The sequence below is a fragment of the Nothobranchius furzeri genome, chromosome 16 (assembly GCF_043380555.1).
Source record: "Nothobranchius furzeri strain GRZ-AD chromosome 16, NfurGRZ-RIMD1, whole genome shotgun sequence".
Taxonomy (NCBI): Eukaryota; Metazoa; Chordata; class Actinopteri; order Cyprinodontiformes; family Nothobranchiidae; genus Nothobranchius; species Nothobranchius furzeri.
Genome location: NC_091756.1, coordinates 39,176,319 through 39,204,311, shown reverse-complemented (window position 1 = coordinate 39,204,311; position 27,993 = coordinate 39,176,319). Strand labels below are relative to the sequence as shown.

At 41.5% G+C, this 27,993-nt stretch overlaps 1 protein-coding gene across 1 annotated transcript in view; it reads left to right on the top strand.

Annotated features, from left to right (window-relative positions):
- Nucleotides 1-14,240: 14,240 nt before the first annotated feature.
- The window catches only part of LOC107387584 (SH3 and cysteine-rich domain-containing protein 2), a 59,977-nt gene continuing 46,224 nt past the window's right edge, over nt 14,241-27,993 (top strand). The window contains exon 1 of the mRNA XM_015962640.3: nt 14,241-14,665. Within this exon, the coding sequence (XP_015818126.3) occupies nt 14,519-14,665 (147 nt within the window). The 5' untranslated portion in view covers nt 14,241-14,518. The remainder of the gene's footprint in view (nt 14,666-27,993) is intronic.

The window sequence follows — 27,993 nt, the reverse complement described above, 5'->3', positions numbered from 1 at the left end:
TGATGAGTATCACTGTGGAGGTGTCCCGCTCTTCTTTACAGCATTGTTTTAGTTCAGCCTCATTCGAGGGTTTTCTAATGTGAACGACATTAAAGGTCAAAGGTCAAATGTTTTCCTTCAGGATTTTCATCATGGTTCCATCAATCAGAGCAAGTGGTCCAGGCCCTGAAGCAGCAAAGCAGCACCGGACCATCACACTACCACCATCGTGTTTGACTGTTGGTGTGATCTGTTTCTGAAATGGTGTGTTGGTTTTACAATAGGTTAGACCAGATGCACACGTTGTCCTGTCAGTCCACAGAGCATTTTTCCAAAAGTCTTAGGGATCATCAGGATGTATGTCAGAACAAAAGCAAGACAAGCCTTTGTGTCTCACCCATGATCTCACCCCTTCACATCTTTATCTTAAACAAATCGTGAACTCTGACCAAGTGAGCCAGTTCTATAGGTGTTCATATGAGCATGTGTGGCTTATTGTTCATAAAGGGTCATGGTGTGTTTCTTTTTGAGGTCTTTAGCCTGCTTCCATTATGTCAGCCATAGTCTGTTGAAGTGATTTATTATTTGCAGGTGTGGTAGTGATCAGCTCTGGTGGAACTGCACTAGTAATAATAATAACTGGTTTAGTCACAGTTAACTCTTGGTTTATCAAGGAGGATGATTACTTATTCACATAAGTTCAGGTGAATTTTTTGTCTCAGTAAATGAAATAATCGACAAGCCATCATTTACTCAGGTTGTCTTTGTCTAAAACAGCTGTTTTTGTTTGTTTACTGATGTGAAGAAGTCTGGATGGGGTCCATTACTTTTTCACGTCGCTTTACATAAAAGCTGCAAACTCTCAGATCAACTTTGTAAACTTCTTAGTTAATAAAAACCACCCCAATGCAAACTGGATTAAACATACCGACTAGATTTTGTGTGCAGCTGAATTTGAACCCCGCCATAATTATTTACCACTTTTTTCTGCTCTCGGTCCATTAAGCCCCACCCACTTTTGTTTCTGTTCAGCGCTTAAAGTCACTTTCTACTTCTACTGGTGCCGTTTTGTCATAAATGTTTGACATCCCTTTCTCTCCAACTGTTAAAGATGCAAAAGCACTTGAGCTATGCTTCTATGAAAAAAGTGATTTTCTCAGTCATAATTAATCACTTCTTCAGTTCCATTTTGAGATGTTCTGATGCAGAGCAGCAGATAAGTTCAGCACATAACTATCTCCCATCAGCACATCAGGAAGGGCTGCAGTTCACGGCTGCCAAGGAGCAAAATAACATGAAAATAACCTCCAGGTTTGTCTTACCGTGAAGCAAGAAGAGGAAGAGGGAGGGGAGTCATTTACCAGTTAGTTAAGCTTTAAAGCCACACACAATCTGGGGAGGGAGGAAGAGAAGGCGGTGCAAAATAGAGGAAGAAAGGAAGGATGGAGAAGACAAGATTTATTTTCAGCTGTGGAATGCTGCACTTTTAATCTAAGGATGCTATTATAGTACAAGAGCCCCAGCTTTAACTTTGCTGAGTGCAGCAGCTGCAATAAAACTTTTTACTAAGGTGGAGAAACAGACTATGTTTCACGTTCAGAGATGCCACTGTCACACTTATTAGTGTCTGAGTGCTGGGACATGCAGATTGGGTTCACTGAATAATAATTGTTCTGACAAGAAAGCCTGAGTGGACTCTGAAAATGAATTCAGTACACTTGTTTTGTTGTCGAGTTGCTGTAGCTGAGTCATTATTTTTTAGTTTCATCATCAATTTTACTCCCTTAAGCTCGTTTGAATTTCTTAAAAGAAGAAAAAAAAAGCAGTGCGGGGTTTTTACTGCTTGACTTTGTTACCTTTTGGGAGCAATTTATGGCCGTGTGGCCTTGCAGGTCTTTTTAAAGTGCTGTTCTGAAGAAAAAGCCTCAAACTGTAGGAAGCTTCAGATTTATGCTGAGGCAAGTCGAAGTGAGTGGCTGTAAAAACTGTACTGCTGGTGAAACATCAGCAAATCTGCGAGGAGAGGTTTGCCTCTGTTCACAAATATGTTGCGACAACAGAAATGTTTTGTTGTGGTTGTTTTGTTTTGAGCCAGAATCCTGACAGGAATTCATTCAAACCTAAAATGCAGTTTTTTATGAGAGTAAAAGTACGCCTCCTTACTGATTTATTCTGTTTACTAAATGCATTAAAAATGACCTAAGTACATGCAAAATGCAATTTTTAAATGGTGACGCAACACAAAACTAAATAAAATCACCTTAAAGTGGAAAAGCTGAGGGTTCGATTCTGGTGCTTTTGTTCTAAAATGCATTTTTTATTAAAAATTTCTAAAATTTTGCTTTATAACAATATCTCACAGCATGCTCTTTCCTTTGAAGCTCAGCCAGGGGAGATATTGTATTTCAATAATTTAATCAGTGGATTCAGTCTGAAATGGAACAGAAAATTAAGTCATCAGATGCTAAATTCTTTCCTCCACATGTTAAATTAAAGTAACCGTTGTCGGATGGTGAAGGGCTCCTTCGGTGGCTGAGTGGATCATGTGATTTGTGTGTTTAACTAGATTTTTTCCAATAGGAGTTGTGCATGCCTCTGATCGTCCGTCCCTCCAGGCCTGAGGTGTGAGTCAGCATGTGGCAGCGCCAACGCTCTCTGGCATGTCAAACACAAACCCCACTGCCTCTCCTGCCAGCTGTCCATACTTCCTGCCAAGCCCTTTATTTTTCCATGTCTCCTCTTTTTCACTGAGTCACTGCGGCTGATAATCTATCATTTGCTCTCTAGAAAAAAAGCTCCTGCGAACACGTCAGCATTTGCACTGGTTTTTTATTCCGTTGGACTGGGGCATTTTAAAGCCAGGGGCTTTTTTGATCAGAAAACGGCTGTCAGTTAATGAGTGAAGGTTCAGACCAAAAGCAACCACTGGACCATCCAGTTTTCGGACCATCGCACGTTCCTGGGTCCTCCATTCATTAAACACCCACACATTTAGCAATAGAACCACTGGTGTGAGAGGTTCTCCGCTCAGTAATATCAGAGAAGGAGAAACAGCCAGCTGCTCCATCCATCCATCCATCCATTTTCTGAACCCGCTTGTCCATGTAGGGTTGAGGGGGGGCTGGTGCCTATCTCCAGCGGTCAATGGGCAATCAGGCGGGGTACACCCTGGACAGAGAGCCAGTCCATCGCAGGGCAACACAGGACAAACAATAATGCACACACACACTCACACCTAAGGACAACTTAGACCGGCCAATCAACCTAACAGTCATGATTTTGGACTGTGGGAGGAAGCCGGAGTACCCGGAGAGAACCCACGCGTGCACAGAGAGAACATGCAAACTCCATGCAGAAAGATCCCAGGCTGGGAAGCGAACCCAGGACCTTCTCGCTGCAAGGCAACAGCTCTAACCACTGCCTCAGCCAGCTGCTACAACTTCAAAATTTAGGACAAACTACCAGAGTCCTAAAAAGAAAAACACCATTTGAAGAACACAGACGTTTGGACCTAGAAAATGGCGACTGGTGTTTGGCACTATCTCGTTTCCTCTGGCATCACAAGTTTCTGGCATCAAGCAGACGTGGCCCAGAGATGATAGCTGACTGGAAGGGTAAGAGTCCTGCGACCATATTTGTGTATAAAAGCTTGCTTGTTTTGTAGATTTGCTATTGCAGCTTTGACTGGATGAGTCTCATTTCTGTCTGTGGGAACTTTAATATGGCTTTACTCAACCTGACTAACAGAGTTTCACCTGCACTTGAAAATACAATTACAACAGGTGGTATCATTTTAGACTTTTCTAAAGCATTTGACTCTGAAAATCATAAAATACTGTTAAATAACTGATATTGGAAATACCAGTTACAAATGGTTTTGTAATTATGTTTCTAACATAAGTCAGTCTGTCTCTGCCAATAGATGTTTTTCTAACAGCTTTCATTGTTGTGGGGTTCCACAAGGTTCTATTGTGGGTCTTCTGCTGTTCCTCATTTATAGAAATGATGTTTTTAATGTTTTGACACTCTATCTCCTATTATGTTTGCAGATGACATGACTTTAGTTGTATCTCACTCGAATTTTGATACATTGTTTGAGAAAGTTATTTATGGTTTAGCTGCCTATTGTTCTAATTGAATAAATTATCCTTAAAAAAATTCATAAAATGTTGTAATTTTTTTGTGGGAAAAAGCCATACAACAAAGATGTAAACCAAATCAAAATTGAAGCTACTGAACTGCTGCAGATACCACCTGTAAAATCTTTGGGTTTTATTTTCGATTAGGAACTTAATTAGAAATGACATGTTGATTATGTCAGTAAAAAGATCAATAAGTTAAGCGGTATAAAAGAGCAGTGAGACATTTTGTTACTACAAAATGTCTTTATACTGTAGTCTTGTGTATCCTACTCTGTCATACTGTAATGTGATCTGGGGTGGTATTCTCGACTGCTATGGACAAGATTCTATTTCTTCAGAAATACTTTTTTTGAATGGTTAGTAGATTAGATCTACGTGCATCTTCTGTTCCTTTATTTCACAGTCTAAACATACTGACAATTTATCAAGCAAACACTCTTCAAAGATGCGTCTTCATTTATAAAATGTTATTTAGTAATGTCATTATACCTAAACAGTTTAGTACGTTATTTTGAAGCTAATTAACCCTTTCATTTATGTCTTCATGCCCGAAATGTCTTTCTTGTCTAGGACAATTTTCCATCCGCTATAGAGGCTCAAATTTGTGGGATCATTCTTCCCATTTGACAACTAACTGTACATCAGTAGGTGCATTTAAAACAAAAGTGTTAGCATAATTAGTAATCTACTCTTTATTTGACTTCCACTTGCTTTGTGTTTATTTTGTTGTTGTTCATGATTTTTTATTTTTCTATTACGATTTGTTACCAGTTTGTTTTGTTGTTGTCTGTTTTCAGTGACATTGTTCTTTTAAAGTTTTATGAGGGAGGCTTCGGATAAGCCACTTTGGCTTTTCCCCGTCCTGCAAAGTTTTTTGAATTCTTATTTTGTCTTTTCAATTGTGTATAATATATTTCTGCAAATAAACATAATTTGTCTCCAACATTTTACAGGTATGCCAAAAATGTTATTATATTTTCAATTCTTGTTCTTGTTATTTTGATACATAAGAGGAATAAATCATAACACCTATAATCTCTTTCACCCTGAGTTTACACATCTTTTAGAGCAGGGCTGTTCAATGCCGGGCCTTGAGGGCCGGTATCCAGCACGTTTTGGTTTTAAGCCTGCTTCATCGCACCTGATTTCAATCAGCAGGTGATTAACGGGTTCTGCTCTTCTGAATAACTGCTGCACAGGTGACTCAACCACTGAATCTAGTGTGTTGGACCAGAGAAACCACTAAAATGTGCTGGATGCTGGTCCTCGAGACCCGGACTTGAATAGCCCTGTTTTAGAGCAACAGTGGCAGAGGAGTCAAGTGCCTGCCCCGTAACTGGAGGTTTGTGGGTTCACACCCTGCTCAGATTGCCTCAGTCATTGTGCCCTTGGGCGAGACACCTAACCCTCCTTGCCTGCTGGTGGCACGTATGGCAGCTCATCCTCTGTCAGCGTCTTCCAGGCCTGCTGTGGCTCCATTGAGGCTACATGCTAGGTGTGTGAATGGTAGTCTGTCTCTTTGTGTGTCCTTGCTGTGGGCTGGTGACCTGTCCAGGATGTCCCCAGCCTTTTATCTAGTGATTTCTGGAGATAGACAACAGCTCCCCATGAGCCATACTGTATATGTAGCATACTGGATGATTTAATATCTTATTCTCCTCAAATAAATATCATTACAGCTAGACTTGTTGGGCCTCTACTCCACATTTGGGTGTGTTTGTTTGACTATCTGACTATCTCAACACCCTAAACTCTTTGAAAAATGCCATTCCTTTTATTCGCACCCTGGTAATTTGGCAACAGGATGCAGAACATGTAAAATGTTTAACTTGCATGTAAGTATCACACATAAACTGTGAGCCAAAGGGGGGGATTAAATTTCTATGTGCTGTCATGAGAGAATGTGGTATAAACATTGCATGACATATCATTTGAATACATCATGAACATTTTAATAATGAATTAAAAAAAGAAATCCTTGGTTTGGAATAACATTTAAAGGGGCATTATGGAAGTTTGACAGCCAAAACATTTATAGAAATAATAAATTTCTTCTTCATACATTCTCCTGCAATGCCCTGGTCCTGTAGAATGAGCCCTGGCATTTTTACTGTGATTGCCTATTTTTTTGTAAAATCACAGAAAAAGAGAGCTGCTTGGGTCGAGCAGGCTGCTTCACGCGCGTTCACGCTCAGGCATAGCCCGTAGCATTTGTTATCTGTAGCTTTAGCAGCAGAGAGAGAGGTAGTGCCAACTCAGCGACTTTGTCGCTGTTCCTAACGCCTAGTGATGAACCTAGCTACATTTCTGAGGACCCTTAGCTACTTTCTTCTAGATATTTCCTGCAAATTAGCAACAAAATAGCCATTTTTGCTACAAACCGTTCTTTGAATGTTGTTTCAGTTGTCATCAAGGATATAAATGTTACAGAAACAAAGGATGTTACTGGTGCTTTGGCTCATCTGGAAAGATATCAGACTTGTGTGCTAAAGATCTGGGTTCGATTCTGGTTGGGAATATAATTTATTTAGAGTTTCTTTTTTACATTAATGGTATTTTTTTTACAGTAAGATGCCCAAATTTTTAATTGAGACTCGCCGAACGGCTTTGAATTCACAGATAAAAAAGATGTGGGTTCAACTTTCATTTTGGAACAATTTTTCAAGCAAGGGAAGGGAATGATCTGAGCATACAGGAGGACTGACCCATCTTAAACCTTTTTCGGCTGTGCTGAAGAGAAAGGTACAGAACCAAATTATTTAATTAATTAGCTGTGCGTTCTCCTGTCCTCTGTCCTCCGGGCCACACACACACACACGGGACTGTCTCAGCTGTTATTTTTGTTAAGGAGTGTGCACGTACAGCACACGCGCCTCGTGCACGAGCCTACTGTTGAAGCTGCCGTTATGCTTTTGGCCTGAGGGGGCAATCGCGAGCATAAAAATTCAAAAGCCCGTAAAGTCCCTTTAAATGACGTTTGCTAATTTAAAACCTCAAAGCGTGCGAGTTTGCTCCATTTTTTTACTGTGTTGTTTTTGTTCCACGATTACTTTTTCTGACATTTTAAAAACCTGGATTGTACAACTCTTTTTTTATGTCATATTATTAAGCCAGAGTGTCAAAAAGCTGCCAACAGCTTAAAATAGGAACTCGGTTTTCACATTGTCATCACACACTGCCATTCTGCTCTTTATCCTTTATTCTTTTTTTGTCATGCAGCAAAGATATAGAAGATCCAGAAATAAGTGGGTCATGTGGATCCAGCTTACAGTGAAAAACCTAAGCATTAAATAAAAGACGAGACTCTTTTAGACATCAGTAAGTAGTCGTTGGTTTCATGAAGAGAGAAATGTCTCCTATCAGGATTAGCTTCTTTAATGTGTGACCCAGATTGTTCTCTGATCTGTACATTTTCACCACATCAAACACTTTCAAACAAGATTTTTCTTTAATGAACAGAAAAGGGATGGTTTTCTTTCACCTCGTAGGCTCATAAACTGCAACTTCAGGTAGTCTGAATAGCTTTAGGTTTTTTTCTGCCTCATGAGACAGGAAATGTGTGATTTCAATTCTATTTTCTGAACCCCTAAAATATTCAGATTCTTTGAAATATTTTTAAAGCATGTAGCTCTTGGCAGCTTAGCTACGGTGCATCCAGTTTTCTTTTCATGGAAATTTGCAGCTTTCTTAAGCTCTACGCACTGATACTGCAGAGCACGAAGATTGGCATTCCAGTTCGTGTGTGGCTCAGACTAGGATGCTTCTGACTGTGTGTGTGAGACAACTGGTGGTGACCGTCCTCTCCCTTGCAACCCAGTGGACTTTTACAAAGACCAGTGCTCATTCTACAGGAACTCAGAATTACATCATGACACCCAGCTTTGTACACATAGCTTCTAATGTGCATGTTGCACTTTTTGGGTGGAGAAAAAAAAGCTCAAAGATTTTTTCCAGATCTTTAAAATAACACTGAATAGTTTTTTAAACTTTAAGCGAGAACTTTAACATTGATTTCAGTGATTGTGGAGTTAGAAACTTGACCAGTTTAATTTTTGACTCCACTCTGTAGCCCTCTGATGGGCAGATACTGCACTTGACAGTTTTGTGGAGAGGGTAAGTGCTCTAGGGCAGGGGTGGGGAACTCTGGTCCATCGAGGGCCGGTATCCAGCATATTTTAGTTTCAACCCTTCTTCAACACACCTGATTTCAATCAGCGGGTGATTAACAGGCTTCTGCAGAGCTTGATGAGCAGAGCTTGTTGAGCTGCTGAACAGGTGAATCAACCACGGAATCAGGAGTGCTGGAGCAAAGACATGCAGGATACCGGCCCTCGAGGACCAGGGTTCCCCACTCCTGCTCTAGGGGGTGCTCCTATACATGCATTATGACTGTTAGCTATTTTATGTACAGTTAGCTTTTTCAGTTTGCTGATCGACAATAAAAAGCTCAAGAAGAAAAAGAACAAGTTTGCTTGTTGCTGGCATCATGGCAGAGCCTGGAAGTTAAAGTAAGAGAGAAACCCCTACTGCACACTGGAAGCCAAAGCGGCGCGGAACGGCAGCGAAATGACACCACTTCAAATAGAATCCATTATAGTCTATGGAGTATCACAAATCAGCCGTGACTGACGTGTCTCACGCCGCCCCGTGCAGTTAAGGGCTAGGATCGGGTTCTATTTTCTCCACAAGCCGCTTCTGGGATGCGTCAATTACCACAGCTAATATAGGGCTAGACAGGAAATCACACACGGTTTTAGTGTAAAATCCTTGGTAATTTTCAAAATAAAAGTATTGCAGCGATGCAATTTCATATATTTGAAGCTTACGTGTGACCTAACGGCTTATTTACTCACAAACTTGTGAGACAACCCGTAAACTTTGAAGTCTCAAGGGATCCTGTGATCCCGCGGGGAGGTTGGCGGAAGTCTCGAGGGATTTTGTTTATTCATTTCATTTCGCAGACGCTTTTATCCAAAGCGACGTACAATTTTTATAACCTATAGGGCATGTTGTGATCTGTGGGGGAAACCGGAGTACGCGGAGGAAACCCACGCATGCATGGGGAGAACACGCAACTCCACGCAGAAAGGCGAGTTTTTTGAACCTGCGACCTTCGTGCTGCGAGGCAACAGTGCTAACCACTGCGCCACCATGCAGCCCTTTGTGATCTCGCAGGTCGAGCGACGAGCATGACAGAGAAGCTGCTTCGGTGCTGAGACTCTCCCGGTGTGCACTTGAGTGCTGTGATTGTCGCGAGTAAACCGTTTCGCTGTAGTTCCGCGCCGCTTTTGCTTCCAGTGTTCAGTAGGTATAATGGCAACAGCTGTAATGCAGGTATAAGAGCACCCCCTAGAACACCAACCCTTCCACAAAAATTGTTAAGTGCAGCATCTGGCCATCAGAAGGCTGCATATTGGTGTCAGATATGAAATTGTCTAGTTTCTAACTCAACAGTCACTGATATGATTGTTAAATCTCTAGCTTAAAGTTTAAAAATGATCTTGTGTGACTTTCAAGACCCAAGGCTTGGTCTGTTCTGATTTTTTTTTATAATTTTTTTTTACCTCTGGTCTCGGAGCTGCAGCTAAGTTAAAAGATTATAAACAAGATTCAGATTGTTAGTTAACATCTAATACTATTAAGATAGATATTTAAAGGGTAAGGGTAAAATGAGCAGCAGCTGCATTAGATAAGCTGGTCCTGTCCTGGAAGGGACATCTGTTTGGATGGGAGGGGGTCCAGCCATGCCCTGCCAGAGCAAATGAAGGATGAGCTCACAGATTATGCTGCTTTTCCAAAGAATTTCAGCTCCAACCTTTGCTGACTTGCTGTAGCTCCCCCTGGAGCCACAAGAGGCTTCGCGCATCGTTTTTAATTAGCTATGCAGCAGCACTCCAGCTCGTTTAATGCTGCAGCCACTTCGACAGTTAATTACTTAGTTTATTGTCAGTAATTTCTGTCCAACACTCTTGGCAGGGAGTTAGAAAATTAAGTTTTCTACATTTTTTGTAAGATCTTGGATGTTTTGAGGTAAATGTGAGAGAAACATTTACATTATTATTATTTTTAAATCCACAGTGCTTTTTGTATCAAATTTTTCTTTACATGTACAGAAGTTTTTAACTACTATTGAAATTGGAACTTGTTCCTTTTTAGGTTTAAAGGTGTGATTGACTGAAAAACTATTTTATAATTATTATTTCTGATTATAATCGGTCACTCAGAGTTTTTCATGCAGGCTAAACATGAAACAGTCTTCTTGAAAATAAACCGTGAAATGTTAGGTTTTGAAAATCCTCACATATCTTTGTCACACTGTGAATTTGCATGCATGGCCTCGCCCATCTTGACTCGCGCTCGCCCACGGTACAGCTTTTATTTTATTTTATTGCAGCGAGTGTCTTGGTGATAGTGACTTTGCAACATGGCTGAAGGCGTTCTGTTAGCCAATCAGAAGTGAGTTGTGTGCATATCATTAATAATAATTAGTAGTCTTGCTGTTTTCAGCCCACCTCTGCACCAGCTATCCTCTGCATCTCAGAACAGGAACATCATAGCTTTTTTAATGACTCAAAAGGCATTGGTTTACATAGAGAACACTGCAAATGTATTGACAAATGAGTAAACCACACCTTTAAGGCTAAACAAAGTGTAATTCATCATTTTAATCATTAATTCTGAAGTTCTCATCTGTACATCTGAGCTACTTTACCTCTGTATAATGCTATTTCAGATTCTTTATATTATATTTATCTTGATAAAGCCACCATCGTCTGTTTCATGCATGTCTTCTAATGCAGCATTAGGCAGATGGATTCTGATGTTTTGTTTACTCAGACTCATTGGCCCCCTGCAGGATACGTCCCCAAGGCTGCGTTAGATGTACTTCATTTACTTTTACCATCTCTTCTTTTGAAGTAAATGAGAGAAAGATAACATTAGCATTGGCAAGGTTGTTTGCTGTATCAGACTGCAATTACTGAATGTACAGGAAAGATAAAGGATATGGGGTAATCTGTGTTTTTTTTTAGAATGGAGTTATTACTTTTAAAGATTATAGAATTCTGCTGGAATCTTGACCCTGATAAGATAACCCATTAGTTCATCAATGAGATCACAAGACATATTTCTGTTTTTTCTATCTACAACACATAAGAAGTTTCCACAGAAGCCCACTTTAAAATATCTGAACCATCTCTTTAAACAGTTTCAAACTTCAATCGTCCCGCTGTTAGAGCTGTTGAGAGGGATTTTTACTGAACTGAGGCCAGCAGCAGCCAGCTTCACATGAGACCCATCAGGCGACGCAATTAAAACCCAGGAAGACGACATGTTAGGTCCTGTGCATTGCAGGGACGGGGCCCTAATCCTGTCCCCTCTTGAGTCCTGCACTTAAGAAAATACACACACACCACACACACACACACACACACACACACACACACACACACACACACACACACACACACACACACACACACCAAATACTCTTCACTCAAAATACACATTAGTGGATGATGTGCAGTTAATGATGCGTTGTATATTATAGGTGACAGCTGAGAAAATGTGGTAAGTCACCTGGAGCTTCAGGGAGAGAGACGGAAGGGACAAGAATAAAATACAGTATGACTTTTTTGGTTGTAAATCTTTGTGTAACTATGGCAAACCAACGGCTGTCCTACTTATGTTTGTTGTTTTGTTCATAAGAATTTAACTATTTGATGATTGTAACATTAAACTAATTAAACGTGTAAAAAATTACTAGTCTCGTACGTTCGAGCATGGATTTGATCCGTGTTTATATAAGGAGAGAAAAAGTGAGTGAGATGTTTATTTTAAGTAAAGCATCAAAGTCTCCGTCTCATCCGGTTAATACAAAATGATGCTGCAAAATGGATGCAAGCAGCAGCAGTTCAAGACCAGCTTTGTTCATTTTTCCTCTTTTTTCTGTTGGACCATGAGTCAAAAGCCATGTCTGATTTTTACAGGTTTTTTAGTTATTAATGGCCTTTCATGTTGTTTCTGTGATCATCATGTTTATCCACATCTGTTTGCATTTTTTTAAAAGATGACTGAGTTCAGGCTATTTTCTCATGAAAACAAGTACATGTTAATTTGTAATCCTTATTAAATATTTAACACATCCCAGCTTTTCTAATGTGTTGCGTTAAAGCATTACTGTCACTTTATCCTAATGTTAAAGGTTCCACAGTCCCATTAGTGAAGCCCTTTTATGGCCATCTGATTTTTATGCATTCAGAGTTAAATAATAAAACCTAAATTTTCATAATTGCCTGCTTTATTATGACTAAATACTGTTGTGGTGATGGAGAAAGTGCAGGTGCTGTCAAACTGCATGGATCCAGCTTTGACTGTTTCAGACAAAATGCCATAAAAATAACTAGAACGTGGTGTTCGCGGCCTTCTCCTTCTCTGAGAGAATAGTTTCACTTAACAGGAGGAAAAAGTATATTTTTAGGAATCAGAATGTATTCACAGACATGCCTTCTTCAACAAAAAGTCGTAATCATTAGTGGCATCGCTTTGTAATGGACTGTGTCTATATTTAACAATGCTGTGAACACATGCTGCTACAAACACAACAAAGTTAAAAACAGAAATACCACAGAGCGAGTATGAAACCAGGCAGTTCATACAGAAGCTCGATAATTTGTGAGACGGTTTTAGAGAGAGAGGCAGGGAGGCGAGAGGAGCTGTCCTTTGTGCTGAATCAGCCACCCAGGCTGCGCTGCTGGTGCTCTCTGTGGACTCTACAGTCACCTACATGTGCCTGCAATGTTTAACCTACATGTTCAGCCTTTTTTCTAACAGCTTCTGCACAAGCAAGGAGGATACACGGATTTACCTCAGCCTTTTGGTTTGAGCATTCATTTGTTTGTGTTTGAGTAGATTTTGCATATAGAACAGTGAGATGAAACCTTTGACATGGATGATAACTAGCACCTAATTCACTTGTTTTAAAGTGGAGCCATGTTGTAGTTTTTAAGACAGATGATGCAATGTGGGGCTGAAAGTCTCACAATCATGTTGTTTTACAATCCTAAAACAACTATCTATGTTTTGCTAACATTTATAGTTGAACATATAGCACATAGCACCTTAGTGAACAGGAATTAACACACGTAAAAATGATATTTGAAGTGTAATTCAATATTTTTAATCACGACAAAGTAACTTTTGTTTACACATGAGGTTCAAGGAAATGTTTGCTTGTTTAGGTAATATTCTGTCTATGTTGGTAGCACCCGATGTCAGTCCTCCTTTGCCAAAATAAGTCTAATTTTGGTAATCATAATAGTGAGCTGTCACAGCAAATTATTGCTGGTATCAGTGTTTTTTAGGTTGCATTCATCAGGATTATTATTGTGCTCAAAACGCTGCTAAATTAGATTGTAATGTTCTTAATTCTTCTGATTTCTCCACATTTCATAAACACTTCTTCTCCTCAGGATTAAAAATGACCAACGGTCACTAAAGAGCTAGAATAATTGGCTCAAGTCTGGTGTGTTGGAGGAGAGAAACATTAGTGGACAACTGGACATCGTCTTCAGGTATATCTCTGAGGAAAGGAACAGTTCACCAGCTATGTGTAGTTTGTAGTACCAGGTGTTTGTAACAACATGTTTGCTGCCAGGTTCAAAGTAAATCATTTTTAAAAATTGCAAAACATTGTACAAAAGCCCAAAGTAGTTAACATTTAAAAGGGACGTTAATGTATTGTTGAAATCGACAACAGTTTTAAATATTTTGGCTATTTTAAAATAACATTTCTGAACGTTGGGTCAAATTTACACTGAATTTTGTGAAAGAGACTCAAAAACTATCAAAAAGCCAATCAGATAAAGATAATTCGTGTGATGTTGTAACATTTAAACACAGGTTCTCAACTAAATGTCCATTTCTGTAACAGCGAGAGACATTGAGGTATAAATTTTGACATTGTGAATGTAATATTATGCACAAGTTTGTCTTATTTTTAATATTGTACCACATCTTTGAGCGTCATCGCCTCTCAACCAATCACAACAGGCCTTTCTCTCTTTTCCTGGCGTTTTTCTGTCAGACCAATCAGGACCAACTAAACACTCAGCCACGGCAAAATCAAAGTTATTGTAAGAAGTGCGCGCGCGCATGTGTATGCGTGCGCGAGGCGGTAGGAGAGGCTGGAGGCGGCGGAGACCGACAACAGCCGGGTATTTTCTTTTTACGAAACAGTTATTATTCCTATTTGAACCAACTCGGAGTCTTAAACCTGGAAAAAAGAAGCCCCTTTCCCCTCTCGCGCTCAGGGACCGCTAGATGCTGCTGATAACCGGCGTGTTCATTAAATTGTTCCGGTTCGTGTAAGGACCAGCGTAGCGGGCTCAAACCCCTTTATGAATAGTTTTCTTATCCTTCTGTCGCTGTGGACTCCAGGGGATTTTTTTCGAACCGAGATGACGGAGATCAGCGAAAAGGAGACCGAGCCTCGAAACCGGGACCTCAGTAGACAGGGTGCCGCTCCCAGGCAGCCAGAATCTAAGGTAACACACCTGCGTCAACTACACCTTAGTTATACCTATTTAAACTGAAGAGGGACGAAAATGTGAGTTATTTCCTACATCAAAGGAGTTTTATTTCACTTCAGTTGTGTGCTCAGCGTCGCGAGTGTTCGTAAATCCTAATCAGTGACTAATCTTGTGCTTTTCTGCTTTACGAAGCTAATCAGGGTGTCTGCTGGTCTTACATAACAGCTGTAAGCTGCTGCAAGTCTCCCACCTGGTTTGACCTCAGAGTCAGAGATACTCTGATGTGGTGGAGTGATATTGGTCCTTGAGTGTCGAATCCAGCCTGCTTAACCGTTTCCCTGCTCAAACACACCTGATTTTAATAAGTAGGTGATTAATAAGCTTCTACGGAGCTTGAAAACAGGTGATTCCACCATTGAATTAGTTGTGTGGGAGCAGGGAAACTTCTAAAACATCCTGGATACGCGGCACTTGAGGACCAGGATTGCCTACCCCTGCAACTACACATTTTTACCTAAAAAATAAAGAAAAGGTTTAGTTTCCTTGAATAGTGAAAGGCAGTCCTTGTCCATTATTGGGTTTCTTAAAGAGAGACTTTGTGGTTTTCTTTGATTTGAGCAACCCCTAGTGTCCAGTTAGTAAAACCAAAAATGAAACTTATCTCCATCCTCGCTGTGCATTTGTGTTTATAACATCTTAATCTATCTGGTGAAATGTCTCCTCAGCCATCATTAGTGTCTACAGGAGCAGTTCATCAATAAATAAAACAAATCAGCTCTGTTTACGATCCAAAACATGCACGTATGTCAGCTGTACTTTTACTAAGTCATACAGGGACCGGACTGGCACTCTGAATTTGCAAGTGTGATATTCTGGCCACAGTGGTGGTGGGGTTCTGAGTGACATTTCATTAACCATGCAAACATTCATTTTAGCACATACTGGATCAAGACAATGATTAAAAAAACTGCATAGTAAGCTTTTAAATAATAATAACGATTATGAGTTTCAGACTGGCCAATCAGCGGTTTAGCCTATCATGCAATTTAATAAACTTATCAGAATTCCAGACTGTAAAGAAGAATTGTTTTTTCTTTATTTTTTTTGCTCCTAGCATTCATAAAGGTCTACAAAAGTAATTTATTGGAAACATTTCCACTTAAGTGGTCTTGCTGCTGCTCATTTCCCCCTCCAAAAGGCAGCGTCAGCTTAATCCAATTTTATTCTAATGTAATTTATGTGATGAAGTGCGGGAGAAAATGCTTTGGAGCCTCAGCATGCAGTTTGTCCCACTTTGGAAAGCTTAGATTGGTGAACCTTATATCCTTAAGAAAGATAAATCAATCCTGCTGTAAATTCTATAAAAATGTCATTTACATATTTATTTAGCCAACCTTTAGCCTCGTTTAAAGCGTAATTGTTTTATATCAGGCTTTCTTGATCTACCATCAATGCAGAAGCCGATGTGGGGTTTTGTTTTCTGTGCCATGTGTCTGTCAACAAGATTATCCAAAAAATGTCCGGCTGAATTTGAAGAAGCATGGTCAAGATGAGGAGCATAGAAAAAATAGTTTGTTCTAACCTTTAGATGACGTTCCTTTAAACTGTTTAGTCAAGAAAGACTTTCAGAATCCACTTCTGTTTTGTTTTCAAGTTTTTTTTTTCTTACAGTGTCCAACCTCAGTCAGGACCTAGAGCCTAAGTTGTGGAACACTAAAAACACATTTTTAAATTATTATTTTGATTATATTAGAACTCCTTCAGGCTTGTGTTATTTGTGGAAATAAAACATCAATGCTGCAAACAGCCAGTTGTAGAGTTGTGTTACTCTTATCCGATCAGAGGTGAGATGTTCAAATGTCAGGAAATAGAACTCCAAGACCCGATCGCACTCCGCCCTACGGTCTTCCGTGAGGTGCACTTGGAGGACTTGCGCAGTAAGGCTTCGAGTGCGTGGTACACCAGTGTGCTAATAATTGCGTCATCGACTGCAACGCATGCCGGGATGTTGGTCGCTGTGCTACTTAAAAAAAAAAACTTTATTAAAAACTTTCAAAAAAACAACCAAACAATTCTTTGAAATTCCGTTACATTCATTGCTGCTTTGTCTAAAACATTCAGGTCATCAACTAATCGTCCTAAAGTGAACTGCTTTTATTTGAAAAGAATATTTTCAGAAAAGGCTCTTGACCCTTTGCTCCCACAGCAATGGATTGTGGGTAATACCATTCACCCAAGTCTGTATCGATGGAGACTTGGGTGAAGTGTGGATCAGCGGTGCAAAAGGGGTATGATCAACTTCTGTGTTTGAGAATCGGAACATCCCATGCACTCGCACCCCTGGCGGGGATCGCATAATTGAAGCGCGCAAGTGTGGAAGTGCGAGTATTGGGAATGTGGCATAAATCCTGCCGTCTGAAGCTCAACTCTAATGTGGCTCACTTCTAATTCCTGAACCTGGTGCACTGGTGCTTTGTAACCTCAGAGTACAACTTGCAAGGCGTTCATTCCTACTAGAGACCACTGCACATGCATTGATTACTCAAGTGTTCCATACGTTTAAGTGTTTATCACACAGGATTCCTAAATTTCCTGATGGTGCTGGAGTTATCGGGCCCTGGGATGGTTGCTTTCGACTTCTTGGTAAAGTTGATTAATAGGCTGACTGATGTAAAGGATCAATATTTGCAATGCAAGTGTAGTATTTTAAGCAAGAATGGTACTTTGTGTGTGTTTTTTTTAACATGTTGGTTTGGGATGACTCTCAGATTACCTTCAGTGTTCAGGACCGTCATTGACTTCCATTCATGTAGTGATTGGATTGTGCCTAATCCTTCTATTGTCATGTGCAGGTTCTTGGCTGCACTTATTTTTAAATCCAAGTGGAATTTGTTTTTGTAGAGCGTTAAAGATAAAAGTTAAACCAAAGTGATGTACCGTAATTAAACAAGGGAAAGTATTAAAACAAGATATAGTTGAAATAAAACTGACATGAAAACACAGCAATTGAATTAAGCTACAGGCCGTTCTCAGCACCAGTCATACAATAACCTGACTGCTATACAGTTCTTCAAATCAGTCTCAAGTCATAGTTAAGTCACTGTCACAGAATCAATTTTCTGTATACAAAATGTCAAAGCTGCATATGTTCCCTCTCATCAATTTGACCTAAATCTACTTTTTTTCTTTATATTTCAGCACTTCCAATTAATCCCAAACAAAATACCTTAAAACCTGAGTCAGCTCACAAAAAATTGGATTGTGTTTTGTTTTTTGCTGCTCATCACCTAGAATAACTCTGACATGACCGGGTCTTGTTTTTCTTTTCATCTTAAGGCCATCGTGTGAATGTTGGGCTGTGAAGTGCTGCTTAAATTTATGGACCAATCACTGAGCAGATGTTAGCCCTATCTTGCTGGAGGGGTGGGGGTAGGTCATAATTCAGCCAAATGGTTGTCAAGACAAAATGGAACTGGGAAGAGATGGTTGTCCAAGCTGAATCAGTGAGGTTTGCCAAGGCCCTGCTGACAACCAGGCCTGCTTAAAATGCCACAGAGGCCTGAGGAGGAAAGAGGAGGAAGTTATTAATAACAAGCTAATAACAAGCTACATCTAAGGTTTCTAGGAGTAGTCTGCTTTTAGGGGTCATGTTGAGAGCAGGAGGTTTGGCCCCAAAATTCAGAAATCCAGACAACTCAGACAGGAGCGGTTGAATAAATGAAAAAAAAAAAATCCTTTTATTAGGATGATGAGTCATTTCCAAGGGCAGGAAGCCAAGCCAAAAATCTAGGAAAACTGAATTCCAAAAACAAAAGCTCATTTATGAGCAAGGACCTGGAGTTAGTAGAGGAGGTGCAGAACAACGCTGACAAAGATAATGGACCAACAAACACTGAGGGACAAGACAGGGTTTTTAACACAGAGGGGAGCAATCAGGGGAACAGGTGACAGGTGTGAGGAGTGAGGTCTGGAGGGAAGACAGGTGCCATTAATAAACTAAATGGGGAAAGAACTTAAGCAGAGGGGAGGATAAACCATGATCTATAAAACACTAAATAACTCAACCTAAAGACCAAGGGCAAAGAGAAACAACTAATGACTAGAGGGGTGAGGGGGACTAATACAAACCAATAAGAACAACATGGGAGTGACTAGGACGAAACAAGAGGGAAGCCTAGAGGGAGCTGGAGAACACAAGGAGACACAGAGCACAAGGGGACACAAGAGGAGAACGCAGAGGACGAACAGGAGGGGCTGTGGACCAAGGGGACACATAACGTGACATTAGGTGTCTCTAGAGTTTTATGATTCTCTCAGTGACTCAAAGTCCTTTCTCTTTGCTGTAATCATTTCATAACCATCTCCCTTCCATCTTCTCAAGCTGAGTGTCTCATTTCCCTTCACTCTCCAGCCTTTTTCAGCCCGTCAGCTTCTCTCCTTCATGTCTCACTCCTCTCTCTCACAGTCTTTCCATTCGCCCTCGGAGTATTTATTGCATTGTTAAGTGGACCCAGCAGCTTTCAAGAGGACTTCTAATAGAGCAGTGACATACAATGAATACTTATTCCACCTCCTCCACCTACGGGCAAGGTGATGGCTCCAAAAATATTACTATTCCTCTGTAATCACCTGGAGCACCTGCCATTCAAGTGTCTTACATTTACAAATTGTATTTATGCCAACAACAACATTAGAAGGTCTCTTATGGCTAACAGAAAGAAAAAGAAAACAAAAATATATAACTAAAATACTCAAAAACATTCTAAAGGTTTAGCATATTTAATATTATAATTGATTAACTTAAGGTTGGTTTATGCTTGACGCGTCCGTGAGGTCCGCATGGCTCCGCGCGGAAAAGTTGCGTCATTTTGCGTCATTTTAACAACCACGCCCCTGCACCGCGCCTCCGCACAGCCCGAAATTTCCGCAACGTGCACCAAGGAAATTTTCTAACCACGTGGACGGTTGGACGCGGAAAAACATGGCAGACCAGCAAGAACTAGTATGGCAGAGGTTCGTAAATACAGACATTTGTATCATTCAGCTCTCAAAGATCACTGTGATCAACATGTTGTTAATAATTCTTGGAGAGAAATAGCTCACACTGTCGGAAAAGGCGAGGACGCTGTTAAAATGCTGAAATGCCATGTTGTAAACAACAGTAATTTCTACTTCTACTATGGTGTAGTGTTGGATGCATGCCATAGAGCTCCATGCTGCCCCGTTCAGTTTGGGAGAATATTGGCTCACCGCAGAGACAAGCCGAACCATAAACGCTGCGAGATGTGAAGCGCGTTCCAGCCGCGAGCCACATCACCAAGCGGAAAGTGAATGTGTCAAGCATAAACCAAGCTTTATACATTTTGACAAAAGCAGTAGAGTTACTACTGCTTGGGATGAAAAATGTTTCAGTCTTTGCCAAGCAGAAAAAAAATAAATCTGCATTTTTCCAGGTGCACGGTGTCACACCCTGTCCTGTCTCCCCGTTCTGTTCAGTCATATGTCCCTGTTAATTGCTCCCAACTGCCTCTCGTTTTCTAATCACCCAAGCTCCCAGCCTTCATGTATTTAAACCCTCTCAGTTCTGTGTGTTTTGTTGGTTCATTGTTTCATTGTCCTGCGTGTCTCATTAAAACCCTTTGAATGTTCTGGTCATTTTGTCTGCCTGCCTGCTTCCCCTGCATTTGGATCCTCACCTCCGCTCCACTCACCGGCACACCGTGACACACGGACTTAACAATACTAAGTAGTTTTAATTCATGCTAGCAATTATGGATAGTCCACATGGATGTATTTCAGAATCATTATTTCAGTATAAATAACTTAAATTATAGGTGTTTAAAAGAGCAAGTTCACTGAGTAACTGTTTTTACTTGTCGTTTTTACATGTGATTGGTCACTCTGAATTTCACATGTAGACTGAATGTGACAATAGACTTCTACCCCTGTTTCCTGCATTAGCTGCCAATAGAAAGTAGACAGGGAAACGTCGAGTCAGAAAAAGCCACATAGATCTACGTCACACGGAAAATTGATGGAGAAGGTTGATGTTGATTTAGTCTCCAGGAGATAGCCGAGCTAGTCTCTCAGCTATTAGAAGCTAACTGTTGGTAGTAACCCCACAACATGGAAGAACTCCTTCAGGCTTGTGATATTTGTGAAGACAAAACATCCGTGTTGTAAAGCAAACAGAGTAAAACTCCAAATTCTGCCTTTTTTCTACCTCCCCTCCTCCAGCTAACTTCTACTTTCTGAAACAGGACTTGAAATAACAAATTTTCCATTATGCGACATCACAATACGGGACTTTTGAAATGAAACAATTTTAATCAAAGATTTTATGTTGTTTAATCCTTAAACTCAGATTAGAACATGAAAACTCCAGAACTCTATTACCGGTATTTATTTATTTGTTTATTCATTTGCCATCTCTCCTCTGTTGAGATCATGAAAATACAGAAAGCAGTAAAGAGAAATCTAGACATCTGTATGCAACCTGAAAGTGGAATCTAAAACAAAACAAGCTCCCACTTCCGCTTCCAGTGGGTAACAAGATGGCGCCTGTACTTGGCTTAGCCGCGGTCACCGGCCACTTTTTCAAACTTTTCTCCACTAACCTCCTCTTTTCCACCTTGCTCCTGTCTGCGATCCTCTTTAGTCGTGTCCCTGCTACCATCTCCTGTGATCGCCAGACTCTTTTGTCCTTCCGTTCATTCACGATCGCCCAAGATGCACCGAGGATTTACCATCCTGTTTGTTTATCTGAGTGGCGCACTGGCCCGGAGCCAAAGGACGACTCCAACCAGGGTGCCTCCAGCGATGTTCATCCGGTCCCAGGAAAACGTCGGAGGAAAAGAGGTAAACGAGCAGGAATCCAGGTGAGAATAAGACTTCTCTTAAGGCGTGGTTTATCTAGTAGACATCGGCGTGATCTTCTAGCTTCTTGTCCTTTGTTTGGCAACTTGAGCGCCTCTTCCACATTCCGGCCAGGCCGCGTTGCTGCGCCGTTTCTCCATCAAAGTTTTTTAAGGTCTGTTTATCCTCTTTCCTCAGTGGTTTCTCCTCCTGTTCCCTCCATAAGTGGTTTTTATAAACACAGTGGCTCTAACCCTGCTAACTTATGTCCACTAACTCCAGCTGTTTCTGTAGTTTCTGATTCCTCCACCTCACTCAGCATGGCTCTATTAAATACCCGCTCTGTTAACAATAAGTCCTTCCTGCTCAATGATCTAATTCTCCCTAAAAACCTGGATTTTCTGTTTCTGACTGAAGTTTGGCAGCAAACATCTGATTATTCTGCTCTGATTGAACTCTGCCCGAGTGGTTATTCTTTTCTTAGCCAGCCCCGGGGTTCTGGTCATGGTGGAGGCCTAGCTGTTGTTTTCAGTGACCATCTTCCATGTAGCTCTACAACCTCTGGTCACTTTGCTTCCTTTGAACTGCAGCTGATTAAAGTCGGGCGTAAGGACCCGTTCTGCTGTGCTGTGGTTTATCGTCCACCTGGTCCAAACGGTTCTTTCCTTCAAGAGTTTAGTGACTTTCTATCCTCCACTGTGAAGCTGTCCAGACTGGTGATCGTGGGTGACTTTAACATCCCCGTTGATGATCCCTCCGATCTCTTTGCCATGAATTTCTCCAGCCTTATGGACTCCTTCAGCTTTACCCTGCATGTTTCTGGCTCCACACACACCAGGGGGCACACTCTAGACCTTGTTTTTACCCTGAGTCTAAATGCTGACAGTGTTTGTCCTGAGGACATTTATATTTCAGATCACCATTGCATTTTCTTTAACTTGTCAGTTTCTGCGTCCCCACCTCCTGCTCGCCGTATGGTTAGTTCTCGTTTTCTTAATGAGAGCACAGCTACAAATGTTTCTGCTGCTTTTGATCCACCCTGTTCTTCTGATAACGACCCAGATTCCTTAACTTCTCAGTTTAACAAGCACTGCCTCTCCATTCTGGACAACATCTGTCCTGTCAGAACCAGATCAGTTCCTACAGTGAACCCTACTCCCTGGTTTAATGACAACCTTTGCAGCCTAAAGCACCAATGCAGAAAAATTGAGCGCTTGTGGAAGAAAACCCGTCTCCACGTCCATCTGCTGCACCTAAAGGATCTTCTGACATCCTTTAACTCTGCAGTCAGAGATGCTAGGGTTTCTTATTTTTCCAACCTGGTGTCCCAGAGCAAAGGGAACCCCAAGGTGCTGTTTAACGCTGTCAGCAGCATTGTCTCCCCTGGCTCTTCTACAGCCTCCATCCACTGTGTTGCAGACTGTGAGAACTTTCTGTCTTTCTTTGTGGACAAAGTGAATAAGGTTAGATCTAGCATCTCTCCTTCAGCCTTATCACTGCCACTCCCGACTCCAACCAGGCCCATCATCCTAGATAGCTTTGTTCCTGTTTCTTTGCCTGAGTTAACCAAACTAGTTATCTCTATGAAGACCTCTACATGCCCCCTTGACATCTTACCCTCATCTTTGTTTAAAAGTGCTTTTCAGTCCATCAGTCCCAGCGTGCTCTCTATAATTAATGCTTCTCTAGTTTCTGGTCAGGTCCCTGCTTACTTTAAGAATGCTGTAGTCCACCCGCTTCTTAAAAAAACAAGTCTTGATGCCTCTCTCCATAGCAGCTTCAGACCCATCTCTAAACTTCCATTCATCTCCAAGATCTTGGAAAAGGTTGTGGCTAAACAACTCACAGCTGCTCTTGATGAACATAACATTTATGATTGCTTCCAGTCAGGTTTTCGTAGAACTCATTCTACTGAAACAGCTCTTCTTAGGGTCTCTAATGACCTTCTGACTCACAGTGATGCAAGAGACTGTTCTGTTCTGGTCCTGCTGGACCTGACTGCAGCCTTTGACACTGTTGACCATCATCTGCTACTGGAGAGGCTGAGAGGCTGGGTAGGCCTATCAGGAACTGCTCTGGAGTGGTTCTCCTCTTATCTTTCTGAGTGCTCCTTTTCTGTGGCCGTCTCCAAGTTTAGGTCCTCCACCACCTCCCTTACCCATGGTGTCCCACAAGGTTCTGTGCTGGGGCCTCTGCTCTTCCTCCTCTATCTGCTTCCTCTTCAGCACATCCTGAGCTCCTTCAAAGGAATCTCCTACCATCTTTATGCAGATGGCATCCAACTGTACATCTCCTTTAAGCCCCATGTGATGTCTAAGCTGCAGCTGTTACACACCTGCTTAGACTCTATCAAAACCTGGATGGCTGGGAACTTTCTACAGCTGAATGAAGATAAGACTGAGATCCTCATCTGTGCCCCAGACAAGCTGGTTCCCAAAGTCAGAGACTCTCTTGGTCAGCTTGCTTCTCACACCAAACCTTCCATCAGGAATCTTGGCGTGACCTTTGACCCAGCTCTCACCCTGGATTCTCATGTCAGTTCTCTTGTTCGCTCTTCCTTCTTCCATCTCAGGAACATTGCTAAGCTGAGTCCCATTCTGTCCCGCCCTGAACTTGAGACAGTTATCCACACCTTCATCTCCTCACGCTTAGACTACTGTAAGTCTCTTTTCACGTGTCTAAGCACAACCTCCCTGAACCGTCTACAGGTGGTTCAGAATGCCTGTGCTTGGCTTCTGACCAAGTCCTCCAAACACACCCACATCACCCCGCTTCTCCTCCAGCTTCACTGGCTGCCAGTCAACTTCAGGGTTCATTTCAAGATCCTGGTTCTGGTCTATAGGGCCTCACATGGACAAGCACCGTCTTACATTGGTGATCTTCTTAGTCCCTACACCCCCAGCAGCTCCCTGAGGTCCAGTAATCAAAGCCTACTGGTTGTGCAGTGCACCAGGCTAAAGACCAAAGGTGACAGATCATTTGCTGCTGTGCCCCCTAGACTCTGGAACTCACTCACCCTGAGCCTGAGATCAGTGGACTCAGTGGTCTCCTTTAAAAAGCAGCTGAAAACTCACTTGTTCAAGCTGGCTTTTGTATGACCTTCTTCACCACTCTCTCTTTATTCTGCTCTCCCCACCTATTCCACCTTCCTCAGGATCCACTGATTTCCCTCTTTCATATTCACTCTCTCTCTTTCTTTACATTTTTTAATCACAATTGTCTATTTTTTGCTCATTTAAAATATATTTTTAACCATTTTCTAAATTATTTTTTATATTTTTACATTTTTTGTTTTTGTGAAGCGCCTCATGTTTTCTATATTGAGAGGCGCTATAGAAATTATATTATTTTTTTCTTCTTCTTCTTCTTCTTTTTCTGGTCGATTTCAGTATAAGGTTTAAGCCCCGCCCACATTGTTTGTGACCCATTCATTTGAGGGAGGCAGGACTTCTAGCACCACATCCTGAGTGTGCAGACTAATGCCAAATGGCAGATCCTGTAAACATGATTTCACTTCTTCGCATTTCAACAATCAAAGATCTTTCTTCATTTCTGTCAGTACCTAAATTCATGGTATATTGTTTTTAAGGCTTTTTCATGTTTGTTAAAGTGCAAGTACTCAAAAACAACATGTCATGGGGGTAAATTGTCGCTACGAACCTGTCCAGGAGCTTACACTCAGGCCACTTCTGTTTCCCTTTTTACTAAATTAAGCAACTTAGGTGTATATGATTTATAGTTATTGTATTATAGTTATTGTCAAAAGCAAAGAGAAATTATTTGAACCCCATATTTGATGGAATTCAACATTTTTTGGTACAAAGAGTTGAATAAAGTCCTTTGAGTTGGCATTAGTGCTTATGAAGCATAGTGGTGCAGGGCCTTTTACACACCTCACTGCATATTTGGCAAACACAAAGACATTTTTATGGGACTGAAGTGATGAAAACGATTTTTGTCCAGCTCTTCCCATCACCTTCACTCCTCACTCACCTCCTTATCAGCATCTCCTCTTTGTGTGCACACACACAGAGATTACATATTTCCTTTCTCATTCCAATTTACTCTGTCCAGTGACCTTTCCCAGTCATGCCTTGCTTCCATATCTGTAGCTTTATGTCTTTGCTGTACCATCACTCCTAATGCTCTAAAAGTGTTCTGTCTCTATTGCTGGGTGTTGCTAGGATAAGCATGATATAAGACTAGCTATGCCAGGCAGTCTTGCCAAAATAAGAAAATAATTTACCAAATACGCGTGCGTCAACATCATTCCAGCTTACTTGTCACTCCTTACACCACTCACAATTAGAAATAATTCAAATGTCCGTTTTTAAGTTTTATGTTCTTCTGTCAGAATCTAATGAAGCTTATTTTAATTAGAAAACAACCACAGAACTTTTCAATTCAATCCAATTCAATTCAAAAGTACTTTATTAATCCCAGAGGGAAATTAGAGTTTTAGTACACACAATTCTGAGATCAGACATACATACATAGACACATGACAAGAATTGGTGACTGTGTTCATTCGCAACCCGAGTCGCGCTACCGTTATAGATCAAGAGGGTTTATATGAGAGATAGAGTCAGGGGGAGGGGAAAAAAGGCTCTTCAGAGTTACCCTCCACAGCGAGGGTAGCTTTGCTATGCAAAAAAACACCTTAGACAGATATGCAGACAGACTTCAGACGATGCACACATAAGTGTCCACTAGGTGGGGAGGTAGGGTTGGGACTCTCCTCACTTCAGTGCGTGCAGCCGCCTGGAGCAGCGCTCATCAGAGAGAAATAAGGAAACACCATTCATCAAGCTTTTTGACAGGTCTGTTGTTCTTTGACCTTTATGCCCTTTCCCCCCCAAACCACCCTTCGTCAAACTTGACAGGTGTATTGTTTTATGACCTTTATGCCCTTTCCCCCAACCCACCTTACGTCAAACTTGACAGGTGTATTGTTTTATGACCTTTATACCCTTTCCCCCAACCCACCATCTGTCAAACTTGTATTATTTTATGACCTTTTGTGATATGATCTTTAATGACCCTATATGTCAAGAAATGAATTGATGACTGTTGTGTAATGATGCATGAAGTTATTGTTTGTAGTCCCCCTTTTGTCAAGATATATATTGATGATCTGCACCACTTCATGTCAAGAAATGAATTGATAACTCTTTTGTGTTAGCCCCACAGTTCCCACAGCCCTTCCCTTTCATACGTGAGACCCCTTTTGTCAAGATGTTTATTGATGATCTGCTTTGATCTGCACTACTTTATGTCAAGTTAGGATTGATAACTCTTTTGTGTTAACCCCACAGTTCCCACAGCCCCTCCCTTTCATACGTAATACCCCACATCCCTCCCGCCAACCCTGCTTGCCACTTTAAAAGCTCGGATCCATTTCAGCGAACAGACTGAGAACGTATCAGAGTGGTGAAAGGCTGAAGAAATACCTCTAAGAAAATGGTGAAGCAAGAGGAGATGGATGGTGTCTACAACCGATGCTTCAACCTCTACCCGAGAAGAGAAGGAAACTGTGAAGCAAGAAGAGACGGATGAAGTGTCTACAACTGATGCGTCAACCTCTACCCGAGAGGAGAAGGAGGTGAAAGAGGAAAGCGTGGGCACTCCGTCGCCGCTATCACAGACCTTGCTCTGTGAAAAATCCATAGCGATCCATCAGCTGCCTGCAGGGGGTGGTGCTCCCCGCAAATCTACATTCTACATGTGTAGAGTTCAGCTTCTTCCTTTTGGCTGTAAAGAGTCCTTGGAGCAAATATGGCCACTGGAACCTTACAGCTATACCGGTAGTTTTGGGTACCGGTTCAGCTATGACACTAAGGAGCTGTGTAATCCATGATGTGGCTGAGGACAAACCTCTCAAGCCATATTTATCACATTCAGCGGTTCTCTCCTACAACAACTGGGCAGTGCTCAACCTCGCAGTTCCATGCAGGGTGTACTAAGATGATTGTGGGAGACCTCGTCTGGCTGTAAAATGCAACAGGCCGCAAGCTCTTCCATCATTGGATGAAATTCAGAATGCCGTGATAGCTTTCAGCGCTTCACGGGAGGAGCTGGAGGATTCGGATGGGCAGTGGATTTTCAAGGCCTCAGTTCGTGAGAGAGGATTGTAGTTCTATTTTTGTGCTGGAAAATCTGCATGGTGAATGCGGTATTTACCGCCTTTTACAGGTGGTACCTTTGGAGGCCTGGTGTGAGAAAATAGATGAAGTGGGGGATCGTATCACTTCACTTTTTCGTACCAGCCGCTGCTGGAAAGACATTCTGACAGTGCAAAAAATGCTGGAATTCCAAGCCCCGCCTCATGAGGAGGGGGAGAAGGAGCGGCGGTTGCATCATCAAACCATGCCACTCACCCATCACTAGTTATAAAGAGCTTTCAGCTAGAAACCATTTCATCCCAGACGATCTAGCGGCTCAGCAGGATGGGTTTCTACACTCAGTCAACCCTTGATGAACTATGGACC